Here is a 14,527-nt window from a genome sequence, read left to right as displayed (position 1 = left end):
TTGTCGCGCGCGTACTGAATAGCGGTGTTGTCGCACGAGTTCTTATCAGCTGTGTTGTCGCGCGAGTTCTTATCAGCTGTGTTGTCGCGCGCGTACTGAATAGCGGTGTTGTCAGCACACTGTTCAGATTGATGCAAACATGAGACCTCTATCTTACTCATGGTTTGTCCTCTCAAGTGGGGGAAAGACAATGCACAACGCTACCCACTGCTGTCAACCTGGGCCAAGTCATATCTCTCTTGTCCCAGAAACCTCAGTACCAAATGAGAGGGTTTTTTTCTGTTGCAGGGGACATTGTAAATACCCAGAGATACCAGCTTTTACCAGATTATATTTATATGATAATTTTCCTTTAAACCCATCTCTGTCTAAGTGAGTGAGTGATTAAATGTTGAATGTGATGAGTTTTCAACAATACTAAATTGAAACTTTATTTTTTTTATATGGTTTAATATTTTTTTGTTATTAAAATTGAAGTTCCTGTTTCAAAGCTTACAGATAGATGACTAATTTGTATGTCATTGACACTTTTGGCACTTTTTTGGAGTATTTTCATAAGTTTTGTTTTTTCCTGTAAATCATTCAATAAATACCGTACCGTGACATTCATACCGAGGTATTACCGTACCGTGAAATTCTGATACCGTTACATCCCTAGTCGCAATCTTACATTATAAAGACCAAGCCATTATTTTAATGGCCGGAGTTTACACGCATGAGGTGACTGCTTATAGATTGCAAGTGTTTTTTTTTTTTTTTGAGAAATGCAATGGTGATCAGGTCACCTTTGCTCCTGTTCAGTCCAAACTTCCCAAGGTAACATAAATAGTAAATTGTTTGTGTTGTGAGAAAATGCAACACGTTTTATGAATTTGTTTGGGTTGTGTGAAAATGCAGTGTGTTTTTTTAAAGATGTGTTATGAGTATTTGCAGCACATGTTCTGTCAAACAGATGAAGATATTTTCTTAATTTGCTGGTGTTTTTCGTAATTGCATGTTTTTTCTTAAAATGCAGCACGTTACGCTCTTCTGGCCACCGTACTTTTGCCTACCAAAAATCCTCAAATTTTTCTGATTCTCAATGTGAGATCCACAAAAAAAATTACAAATTCTCATCATTTATTTACATAGCAGACCTTTCTAGTTCCTCACACCACCATTAGTGAAAAAGACTTCATATCGGCACAGTATTGATGAATTAGTAATGTTGCAGACCAGTGAATTCATCTCCATTCACATACACAGAACTGACCAGCGTTTCTCTTCCACTCTTCACAGATGATAACTGCCGTCTGGGAGATTACAAAAAATTGAAGAGCAAGATGTTGGACATACATGCTCAGAGGTACTTGACCGCCGCTAACCATGGCAGCCACGAGAAGGATATGGCCGCTAGGAAGCATCTGGTGGACATGATGTTTAAGCGATTTGACGCAGACGGCAATGGAAAAGTTGACAGCAGCGAGCTTTCACAGGTAACACTGAACTATAGCCATCAAATCAAACTCATTTAAAAGGCATTAATCTAACATTGACAACAAAAAGGTATTATATGACTGTCCCTTAATCAATTTTTGATGTGTTTTTGATACCAATGTTAGATGTTAATTGATTTGTATATTTAAAGTGATTTTTACGTCTTTTTTATATCATTTGACTGGGTAGTTTTACTAAAAGGTGGCACAAGTAGCATTATTTGAACTGATTTGTTTACTTCCTTATTACCAAAGAGCTTAGAATGACCATGAGGCGACACTCAATAGAACGTTCCACTGCAACAGCAGCGCCCAGCAACAGCCCTGGATTCCGCCATTTTGAAGTGAAAGCGATCGGCTGTCCGTAGGATCTCATTACTGTCGCGATGGCAAGCAGCTGCTTTGTTTTTGATTTATTTATTTAAAAAGCACATTAAGACTTAGATACAACCTGAAAGACGACAAAACAACACGTATTTTCACAATCATCAGCACTTTTAATAGTTTATTTTACAGACTTATAATATGCTGTTGTTCTATTGGAGTTTTCATTCCAAAATGGCCGCCGCGCCCTCTAGTGGCTGTTTCCCAAATTACACTAGAGTGTCGCCTTATGGTCTTTCTAAGCTCTTTGCTATTACTGTTGAGTGAGTATTTAAACCAGTAACTAAACAGTTAATTTAAAACTGATTTATTTGGTACTGAATCGTGTTGCTGTTTAGTGAGTCAATGATTCATTAACGAATCAGAAATCAGAATCAGAAATGAAATGTGAATGTTGATTGAGTCATTGTATCATTAACTCAACCTGTTTGATCAAAATGCTGATTCATTCAGCATATAAAGTATGGCTGCTGAGTGTGTCATTGACGTTTTTAGCTTGTTTAATAGGCATTGCATTTATATGCTATTTCTTTTTTACCTTCTTTAAATGCATCTGACGTGTTGATTTTTATCTAAACAAACAGTCAGTTTCAAATAATATAGAAAAATAGAGATGTTATAGAGTTTAACTTTAAGAATGCATAAGAATCCTAGCATTCTGGGTTGGTTGTGATGACACTTGTCTTATTGAGCTTTGGATGTATTAAGCAGTTATGCATTTTTTATGACTTACAAATGAAAGCATTTGTATATATCTGATATTTCTGATAAAATAAAACATATGTAATTTTTTACACATATGCCATGCAAATAAAAGCATTGGGATATTTAAATTTATTTTCACAATTAACTTAAATTTAATTTAATTTAATTTAATTTAATTTAATTTAATTTAATTTAATTTAATTTAATTTAATTTAATTTAATTTAATTTAATTTAATTTAATTTAAAAATAAAATAAAATAAAATAAAATAAAAATATTAAACAACAGTATTTTTTCACACGCTTGCCTTAAAAACAAAATCGCACTAAATTAAATTAAATTAAATTAAATTAAATTAAATTAAATTAAATTAAATTAAATTAAATTAAATTAAATTAAATTAAATTAACATGATGAGGTGGCGCAGTAGGTAGTGCTGTCGCCTCGCAGAAAGAAGGTCGCTGGTTCGAGCCTTGGCTGGATCAGTTGGCATTTCTGTGTGGAGTTTGCATGTTCTCCCCGCGTTTGCGTGGGTTTCCTCTGGGTACTCCGGTTTCCCCCACAGTCCGAAGACATGCGGTACAGGTGATTTGGGTAGGCTAAATTGTCCTTGGTGTATGAGTGTATGGATGTTTTCCAGAGATGGGTTGCAGCTGGAAGGGCATTCGCTGCGTAAAACATATAGTGGATAAGTTGGTGGTTCATTCCACTGTGGCGACCCCTGATTAATAAAGGAACTGAATGAATGAATAAATTAAATTAAAATTTGAAAACAAATAAAATAAAATATTAAACACAAGTATTTTTCACACACTTGCCTTACAAACTAAATTAAAGAAATAAAAATAAAATGAATAAATAAAATTAAAAAAAAATTATTAATTAAATAAATAAATAAATAAATAAATAAATAAATAAATAAATAAATAAATAAATAAATAAATATTTAGATTATATTGAATATCTGTTTGAAATTGTGCTGTATTAACCTTCATTACACATTTGGGACTGTTTATATTATTCAGGTTATTCTGAACTCTGTTATATTAGCTCTGTTAAATATATTATATTAACATAAAACATATTTAACATTTTGTCACACTTTTAATGGAAGGATTTTGTTAATGAACATGAACATGTGTAACTGTCCTGTTCAAAAAGGTAAAACACAGATCCATAATAAAGGTCAAAAAGCTAGGGCCCTATCATACACTTTTAGGGCCCTATCATAAACTTTTAGGCCCCTATCGTACACCCAGCGCAATGTGGTGCAAGGCGGGACGCAATTGTTGTTTGCTAGTTTCAGATCGGTTCAAGAGTCATTTTGACGTGTTGCACCACGCTGTTTAAATAGCAAATGCATTAGCGCTTATATGTGCGCCCATAGGCGTTCTGGTCTAAAAAAGGAGGCGTTACGGTGCATTTCTGGTGCGTTGCTATTATGAGGAACTAAAATACACTGTTTAATAGAACAGCTTAGAGGAGATCTAAAGTCCAGTGCAGAGCGCGTTAGTTGTGCACCTTGCTTAAACATAGCTGTGGCGAGGGGGCATGGCCGAGAGCCGTGGGAACGGAGTGAGGCCACCGTGTAAGTGGATACACCTGCGGTGCGCACCTGCCTCGGATCCCACGGAAAGAGCTCTGGACCATAAAAGGAGGACCGATGGCAGAGGAAGCCGAGAGAGGACCGGGCCTGGACATATTTTACTTTTGCTTTCAGTTTGACGGCAGTCTCCGTGAGGAGCTGCCGTCCATTTGTTTTGGTTTAGACGGCAGTCTCTGTGAGGAGCTGCCGTCATTGTTATTAATAAATATTTTAAAGCTCCGTCGGTTCTCCGCCTCCTCCAAATATGAAAATGTTAAATAAAAAAAATTTATTAAAGGATTAAAATATTGCAAAACACATTATTTTCTAGCCTACATAAATATAAAAACCACTGCCTCCATGGCTTCTTCATCTCAGGGAGCTTTTTCAGTTTATTCATGACAATTTGCTTTTGTATGTTATTGTTAGTAGCAGTATTATGCTGCTATCATCATTCATCCGTGTGCCTGAATCATTAAAATACAGCCCGTAGTCTGTTTTACTGTCAAAAAAGGCTTTCCTTGATAAAAGGTTTTACAAGCTTTCTTTCCTCTATAATGTTTTCACTGATTTCTATGTAGAAAAATTTGTTTTGAAACAACATAATGACAGAATTGACTTTTTTTTTAGATGGACCATGTCTTTAATATTAGTAAGGAAGAATGGAAGAAATAAATAAATCTCACAGTTCAATCAAAAGCCAGTATTTGAATGCGTGCTGTTTGATTTACTGTATCTAAAGCCTAAATCTCTGATATGGCTGGGGATCTCTTTTACCCACTTTTCATTGCATTAATTCGAAACAGCAAATGAGCATGCGAGCTTGTCTGTTTTTTTTTAATAACTCGCTCATAGACTGATCCCAGGTCAGCTGTGCTTTATCTTGGCCTGCGGCAGAAAGATTACACCTGTCCACAGAGATATACGCCGCATAGCAAAATGAGCAAAATATGAATTTATTCATATTTCTCTGGAGAGAAAACTCTGAACGCACTTTTCACTCTCGGTTACAGGCGTGAGCCATTTCAATTTTATTGTGCAATATTTTCATGTCATTTGCATATTTCTTCATTCTCGGTGGAAGGAGCACAGATCTCTTTTCATGCGTGGCAGATTGAAGACAATGTTTCTAAAAAAAAAAAAAATCAGACCGGCCCTGAATACAAAAGCTTGGCCTCTTGACATGAAGCTCGTACAGGTCGAAAAGGTGATTGAGGAATGGGAACGTATAGAGAAATGCCTTGCAGCGAAAATCAAAACACTCGCCTCTAATAGAGCAATTAAACTCGGTCAGCATTCTGCTCACACAGCTCTTCCTGTACACCTGGGATAATCCAAACTATGAACATTTCCAGACGTGTTGAATTTGATTTTTTGTTTGCGCTTTAGTAAGCAATAGTGTTATAAGAAGTAATAATGCTCCAACTGTTAATGTATTTACTTACATTAACTAAGTATGAATAATCTTGTAGTGCATTCATAGTTCAACATATACTAATGCATTGTTAAAGAGCCCCTATTATATGTTTTTACCTTCTCTGCAGTATCTGTCTGTCTGTCTGTCTGTCTGTCTATATATTTTTTATTGTTGTTTTTATTTACTTTATTTATTTATTTATTTATTTATTTATTTATTTATTTATTTATTTATTTATTTATTTATTTATTTATTTATTTATTTATGTATTCATTCATTATTATTATGTATTTATTTATAATTGTATTGAAAATTTATTTATATTTTTACACATTTTATATTTATGTTTTTTATTTATTATTTTTGTGTAGTATTTTTTATTTATTTAATTATTGATTGTTTGTATTTATTGTTTTTATTTATTTCTTTATTTATTTAATAATATTTGTATTGATGTATTTTTATTTATCATATATAAATATATATATTTATTATATATATTATATATATACATATATATAATGCAATTTTTATTTATTATTTTAGTTCACTCATTTGTTATTTTTTATTTTTACTTCGTATATTTCTTTGATTGTTTTTCTTTTTCATCTATTTATTTAGTTAGGTATTTATTAGTATTATTATTTATTTAATTATTTATGTATTTGTTGTTTATTATTTTTGTATTTTTTTGTTTATTCATTTTTTATTTTATTTTTTATTACATTATTAATTGTTTTTATTTATTTATTGTTTTATTTAATTATTTATTTATTTATTTATTATTTTATTTATTTATTTATTTATTTATTTATTTGCATTTGCAAATCTTTAATTATTTATAAAAATATTCTAAAGGAAATTTAAATTTTTAGTTGTAGTCAAAAATAGGGATTGCACTGTAGTTTATAAATTTTAACTTTATAAAGTTATGCAGATATAAAATATGCAATACTTGATATAAAACATGTTTTATGTAAATCTGCATGATCAACACACACTTTAATATGAGCATCACTAAATTAAATAAAAGTGCATCTGTAAACGAACAATGCTAAAACTTTTCCTCCAGAAGTAGCTTTCCCCAGCTATGTCTGTGCATCTCTAAATGCTTATGTGTGAAAGTGGAAGAACAAGAACATGCCTGAAGCTGTTCTGAGATTTCATTTAGCACGGTGGATGGTATATGTAGAGTCGTTCATTATGGAAAACGCTGCTCTCATCCCCTCTAGCGAGGGGCAAAGCAGATCACAGTGGCACATCCACAAATGTAAGCATCTGAAAGTATGCTTGCTTGTTTGTTTTTGTCGTTGAAGTAAATGCTAAATCGTGCCTGCATAGCAAAAGAGGTCAAAATCAAGGTTGTCAGTCAGTTCCTGCGCCGCTATCAAGTCTCCCTAAGAGGATTAGTGTTTGTGGCAGATAATAAAAGGACAGGATTGAATCAGTTCAGGTCAGTCTTAGCCCTAGATGTCCCAAACCTTGTACACAAGAAAAAGAAGTAATGTCCTGGCAGAAAATTACCAGTGCATTTTCTATTTACAGAACATGCATTGGAATAAGAAATACTGTCAGTTTATTACCAAGTTTATTGTTTTACCATGGCATTTTATGTAAATATTATATACAGAGGATAGGGCTGCTCGATTTTGCGAAAAATCATAATCACGATTATTTTGGTCACAGTTGTAATCACGATTATTTAAAACGAATATCAGTTGAAGTCAAAATTATTAGCGCTCCTGAGAAATTTTTTTTTTTTAATAAATATTTCTCAAATTATGTTTAACAGAGCAAGGAATTTTAACAGTATTTTCTCTAATATTTTTTTTCTTTTAGGCTTATTTGTTTTATTTTAGCTAGAATAAAAACAGGTTTAAATATTTTGAAACCCATTTTAAGGTCAATAATATTAGCCCCTTAAGCAATATATTTTGATTGTCTGCAGAAGAAGCTACTGTTATACAATGACTTGCCTAATTATTCTAATTAAGCCTTTGAATTGCACTAATCTGAATGCTTGTATTTTGAAAAATATCTAGAAAAATATAATGTGCTGTCATCATAGCAAAAATAAAAGAAATCAGTAATTAGAAATGAGATATCAAAACTATTATGTTCAGAAATAACTTTAAAAAAACTTCTTTCCAATAAACAGAAATTGGGCAGGAAAAGGGTTGCTAATTCAGGAGAGCTAATAATTCTGACTTCAACTGTATACATACAGTTATTTTCCACCCTGCAAAGGAAAGATAAATAAATACAATAAAAAATATGAAACAAACTGTGCTTTAAGCATCTTCACTGTAAGAAAAACACTTTAGGTACAAAAGTCCTTCAGTCAAGAGCAGTCAGGGATTTTCTCATTTTGTTTGATTAATGATAAAAACAGGCGGCAGCAGGAATATTTTGCGCAGTCACTTTAATGGTTTCTTTCACGTGTCTTTTGATCCTCAACTTGTTTGTTTATTACACGAATGAGGGTTAATATGAATAATCACCTATTTGACCATTAAAGCGTTAAGATGACTTTAGATGTCTGCGCTCCTCTACTCGTCTCAGCGTGCGAATGAGACCGAATGCTGACCGGCCGCATGCTTCTGAATTTGTGTGCTTGCCGCACACCCATAAAAGCATGCAGTCTTTCGCGCTTTTAAGAGCAACAACTGTGTACAGCTGGAAAGGGGGCAGTATATGATGCAATAATCGTTTATCTCGATTAATGCTTTTTAATAATCGTTTGAAGCCAAAATCAAAATCGGATTTTCGATTAATTGCACAGCCCTAACAAAGGGCTAAATAATTATTCAACACGTCACCATTTTCTCAGAAAATGTATTTCTAAAGGTTCCATTGACTTGAAATGTTCCCCAGATGATGGTAACAATAAAAGAAATCTATATATGCAAAGAAAACAAAACTAATTAGTTTACAAATTAAGTTATACATAATAAAAAGTGACACAGGAATAAAGTATTGAACACATGTAGAAAGGGAGATGTAGAAAGGCAGTGAAAGCCCAGACAGCAGCTGAAATCTATCAGTAGTTTGTCAGCAACCCTCTGCCCTTCCTCATTGTAAATTAATATCAGCTGCTTCAGTCCAACATCTACAGTTAAAGTCAGAATTATTGAAGAATCCCCCCTTCCACCCCTACTCTTCCCTTTTCCTTAATAGGGCGGCACGGAGGCCCAGTGGTTAGCACCATTGCCTGACAGCAAGATTGTCACTGGTTCAAGTCTTTACCTGGCCAAGCTGACATTTTTGTGTGAAGTGTACATGTTGTCCTCGTGTTTGCGTGGGGTTTTTCCCGGGTCTCCGGTTTCCTCCCACAGACCAAAAACAAGTAACATAAGTAAACTGACCAAACTAAAATGACACCATAGATGAGCGATTAATCAGCAATATTCTCTCCATAGTTATTCAGAAGTTGCATTCACTATTAACAAGCAGGGGCGTTCTTGATATCTACCAGAGTCCAAATTCCCCTCTTGCCCTGCAAACGGTAGGGAGCACCAGGCTCGGGGATCTCATAAGCTTTGGGCTCTCTCCCGGGAAAGCATGCCAAACACGCTTTATAATCAATCATCAGCTGAGTGTGAACACCTGAAAATAATATTTTAGCCTCGGAAGATCTTTATAAATCTTTGTTACTGTTGTCATCGCCAGCAGTGTTTTCTCCACTGGAGATTGCATCCAGTTTTCCCACCAAACTACAACTCCCAGAACACTTTGCACCCATCAACCCCTGCCACAGCTGACAATAATCCAGACATACACACAGACACAGCTGTAGCTCATCTCCACTGATTACGTGGACTATATATACCACTCACTTTCATTAACACTTTGCTGAGTCCTGTTTCTTCCATGAACATTATAAAGCGTTTTTCTCTGTCATGTTCTTGTAAGGTTCATCGTTTTGATTCCTCGCCACCTAGCCTGACCTTTCGCCTTTATTATGACTATGTGTATTTGATTACCCTGTTTTGCTCCTGTTTTTGACCTTTGCCTGTACAACCTGGCCTGTAACTGATGTATATGCACAAATATAATATTGTATAGCATCCTATAGAAAATATTCATTTAAAGATTTATGAGGGGTGTATTAATATAAGCTAGGCTCTGTACAGTATTGAGCTTCATTTTTAACAGAAAATATGGTGGTGACTTTCTCCAAATATGAAACATTATCCAAATTTTGACAATTTTTACAAATGTGTTTACTTCTTCAGCGTATATTATACTGAGTTTGTCAATTTCTGTAATCTATTGCCAATTAGCTGCCAAATTAATTATGACTGTTCATACGCATTAAAATCCTCAAGGCATTTTCAAAATCTTAAATGTAATCCGAGGCGGATCTAACCCCTCACATTCATTATCAACAATCCCTCCAGCTTTCTTTCACTAACTGTAATTACCATCAGATATTTCTGGCATGGATGAACGTATGATAGACCGTTTTACAGTAATCCCTCATGTTTTTCCAGCATCAGGCTGTTATAAAGTCTTGCTCGGTTCTGGATGTTTGCCAGCCGCCAGGATCCACGATGTCTGATGCAGATATAGGAATGGCATCTTTAATTATTCAGGACGGTAGACAAGAGCAGTGCTTTTTTTGCTTTAGGATGGAGATTTTACATCAGACGTCATGTGGAGACCCGAGATGGCACCGCAAACTGTGTAAACAAACATGTCCTTGAATTGGAACATCAGCATTTATTAGGATTACCTTCAGCAACGTTCACTGCAGAAAGTGCATTAATGCCATTTTTTAATGCATCATACAGTAGACACTGCTTAAGTTTCTTTAAAGGGATGGTTCTCTGAAAAAGAAATCCCCTCATCATTTAGTAATTCTTTACTTGAAAAGAATTTATTTCGGAAAAAATGCTAAAAGTCGGTACCCATTTACCTCCATAGTGTTTGTTTTTAGTACTTTAGTTTAGCTCTCAATCCATGCTATTAACTACTGCCATATTACCTGCATATCATTAAAATATGAACTGTTCATCAGCACTTATAAAGTATGACCTTATCCTGCATCCCTAATCCTACCTGAAGAATCTAACTAAGGATCTGAAAATTCTTGAAGCAAAATTGTGTGTGTTGTTTTAAGAAAGCAACCATTCATTTGTTTTGTGTTTTATTTTCATCTGTTTTCATTAATTTATTCTTCATTTATTTATTTTATTTAATCATATTACCATTAGCCATTTATATAAATATCATTATATCATTTTATTAATTATAGGCTAATGATTTGATTATTTTTAATTCAATACAATTCAATTCATCTTTATTTGTATAGCGCTTTTACAAGATTGTGTCAAAGCAGCTTCACATAGAACAGTGGTTATCAAACTGTGGTACGTGTGCCATTAGTGGCACGCAGGCTTTCTTCTAGTGGTACACGGAGGAATCAAATATGTCATATGTACATGCTACATATATTTCAAAATTTATCAAAAATGATTTATATGTGAATATGACATATAATAATATTCATTATATGACATATAGCCTATTTCTGAGGTCCAGGCAACATTTTCAGGTGTTGATGAATTGGCTACTATATGTTAATACTTTACATTTAAGTACAGCACTTTTTTTTTTTTTACCTTAAGCACATTTTAATTTAAATGTTGACGTTTTTAGTTGTTTTTTTTTTTTGTTTTTTTTTTATATATAAGCACAGTACAGTGTTAACGTTTATACTATTTATGTTTAAAGTGGCTGACAATGATAAATATTCTTAATAATTGTACTTAATCTGCCACGTTTTTGAACTGTGCAGAACTGTAGCTGATTTACTGGGCGACTAATACGCTACTGTATTTCAATACTGCTCAATATGGGGGTACTTGGAGAGACAACTTTTTCAGGGGTAGTACTTAGTGAAAAAGTTTGAGAACCACTGCTGTAATGTATTTAAAATAAAATCAGTTAAATAGACTTCAGCATTCAATTAGTTGTTCAAGCGTGAAACGAGATGAAAAGCCGCTTACACGCACATGCCCATCAGGATCAGCAGGCGAGTGCAGAAGCACCATTGAAAATACTGGGGTAAAATAAATGTTCACATTTTAAAGACATGGCGTGGGAAAATGTCATTTTAATGCAGTGCTTCTTGTACAATCTGAGACCCACTTTATATCCTATATCGATCAGGCAGTGAAGATTGTTAATTGTCAACCCAGGTTGCTGCAAAATTAAAAGTCCTTCCGCGTACTTCTGCATATACCCTATAGTGAGTAAATTAACATTTTTGAGTGAACTTACTAACTTTAATGTCTTGTTTTGCAGGTCATCAAGCAGGAAGGTTTGAGCAGGACAGTGTCCGAATGCACTCTCTTCGACCTCTTCAAATACAATGACATCAACGATGACGAACACCTCACTAAAGACGAGTTTTATGCAGCTTTTGGTGAGTAAAGTGGCAATTAAGTTGTGAAAATGAGCAAAACTGAGAGATGTTTTCTTCCGCGTAATTAGTCGTGTGAGCTCAATGCGCTTTTAGTAACCGTGACACTGATTTTGTGTGTCATTTTTGTAATAGCAAAATGGATAATTGCTTATTTTTTCTAATGAAGATTCCAGTTTTCAGTCTTGTTTTCAGCGTTGATCAGTTTCTTCTTTATTTAGATCTATCGTTTATTCTACTTATTGATTTACTTTGCTGATACAGTACCTTCTCAATATACCATGGTTTAGGTACATAATGCAACATAGGCTCATTCTGAAAATGTAACTCTATATACATTCCTGGAGATCGCAAATTATGTAGCCCCAGGAATGTATGACGGCATTCCTTTTCGTGCTTACCAGCTGACCGCTTAACTCCGTATGGACGGCTTTCACGCTGTTATCAGTTTGTCCAGTAGCTTGGTATGTGAGTCGGCAGACTTGAACCGCAGAGTGAAGTTGATCACGATGGATTTAAGTCTAGTAAAGAAAGGTTCCAGAAAGCAGGTAAGACAAAAACAGAGGCCAAAAAATAAAATAAACAAGTAAATAACAGGGTGAGAATGTGGTAAAAATCAGGCAAGCGCTTTTCTTTTTCTGGATTGCTTTTGAAAACACTGTCGGTTGGGTTTAGGGAAGTGCATGGGCGCTGGTCTATTGGGGTTTTTGAAAACACTATTGGTTGGGTTTCGGGAAGGAGGAGAGTGGGTCAGTCAGTCAACAGTGGCCTCTGGTGGATTTACGCTAGAACAGCATGCACAAATGGCCCTGGCGAGAGAAATTTGAGATCTGAAAAAGCGTACACAACAGCCTCTGGCGCATTCGCAAAAACAAAAACAAAAACAACAAAAAAAACGTACCTCCTAGGATGTATTTGGCGCTCTCTATAAATGTATACAGCGGTACGTTTTTTAGAATTAGCCTGGGTTGACATATTGAATGAAAGTTCCTGTTTTAATTAGTGATTCACTATTAGTTAAAGGGATAGTTCATGCTAAATTTAGATTTTCTGCTCGTTTACATACCCACAGATCATCCAAGATGTACACTGAAAAAAATTATTCATTTAATTTACTACATTTTTAAGGTATGTGTTTGCAAACAATTTATATGGACGGATTAAGTTGGACATTACTAAATTTAAATAGTTTGTTCAAACTCAGCCCATATAAACTTTTCACAACCACTTACTGTTCCTTAAAATTGAGTAAATCTAATGAATCTTTTATTTCAATGTAGGTGACTTTTTTTCTTCAGTAGAACATGGATGAGCTGAATTTGTGGTTTTGGGGATTCATATAATGGCAGTGAATGGTGACATATTTTTTAGATTAAAAGCCATGGCTCCTAATGGCACCCTGAGGTCTTGCGAAGCGAAACAATCAGTCCATGTTAGAAATTGTACAAGATGTAGAGTATTGTTAGTTTTATTATTTAATTCACAGCCTGGTTTTATGTGTATATTTGTGTATATCATTTGTTCAGTACAGTTTGCTAAAAATGTTGATCCAAGTGACTCTATAGAATAATTGCTCTGCTCCTGATGGTATATAATGAAAATATTGACATGAAGAAAAGTTGAGACAGTGTAATTTAATCTGTGATTTCAGTCAGATTTTCGGGCTATCATATTTACTCAACCACATTGCAGTATGAAGCATATTTATTTTGACCTGTACATTTAAATTGACTATATATTTAAAAGAAAATAGAGATCTTTTGTTGTGATTTTTTTTAAATTATTATTTAGTTTTTTACAGTGCGGACAAGAGATGCTCAAAATAACCGATTAACCGTTAACCGATAGGGTGCGTTTGTAACCGATTAATGATATCAGTTAAATGATTAAAATATTATTTTATATATTTTTAAAGTTTGGCTGCATAAGAAGCTGATCACAGTGAACATGCTTTTTGCGTCGAGAGGAGCATCTGTTGAATGGTTTACTAATGGCCGTGAGTGTTTTAAGCTCTGCTTATGCGCCCAGCGCGCCTGGTTTTGACGGAAGAAAAAACTTGTTTGAACAAACAGCCAATGCCGGTTCTTAAAAAGGATTCAGTCAGCGTTTTTGTTTTGTAATTTAAATTTGTCATTTAAGTAAAAAAGATCTACACCAGATTTTATTTTTTTGTTTAGTTTATTCTGTTTTTCTAGGCTGCTGAAAACACTGCAGGTGCGTGAAGATGCTCTGTTATGTTCTGTATGCTCTTCGCATGTTAAAATAAATCAGTATTTTAAAATGCAATATTTAATGTCACACACAATAGACATGTTTTTTTTATTATTAAACAATATTTTTTAATATTAATCTGTTAACGGTTAATATTCGGTTAACAATCGGCGGTTGTTGGTTGGCAAAATTAGCCGAAATGAGCATCCCTTGTGCAAACACATATCATTAAATTTTGGTCCAAAAATGATAACTAATTAGAATCAAGCATAATAAAAAAATCCTTCAGATACGCTATAAACTGCTACATCTTATCCAGAACT

General features: G+C 34.1%; 1 protein-coding gene across 5 annotated transcripts in view; it reads left to right on the top strand.

Moving 5' to 3' along the window:
- fstl5 (follistatin-like 5) overlaps nt 1-14,527 on the top strand; it is a 390,165-nt gene that overhangs the window by 246,941 nt on the left and 128,697 nt on the right. For 3 of the 5 annotated variants that reach the window (XR_015506865.1, XM_087280661.2, NM_001031842.2), the window contains 2 exon segments: nt 1,279-1,475; nt 11,876-11,996. Coding sequence is in view for 4 of the 5 variants with exons in the window: in XM_087280661.2 (XP_087136787.1) it covers nt 1,279-1,475; nt 11,876-11,996 (318 nt within the window). In the remaining variant the exon portion in view is untranslated. 5 annotated transcript variants of the gene reach the window in all.

This window comes from Danio rerio, chromosome 14, assembly GCF_052040795.2.
Source record: "Danio rerio strain M-AB ecotype USA chromosome 14, GRCz13ab, whole genome shotgun sequence".
NCBI classification, from domain to species: Eukaryota; Metazoa; Chordata; class Actinopteri; order Cypriniformes; family Danionidae; genus Danio; species Danio rerio.
This window is presented reverse-complemented; position numbering and strand designations above follow the sequence as displayed.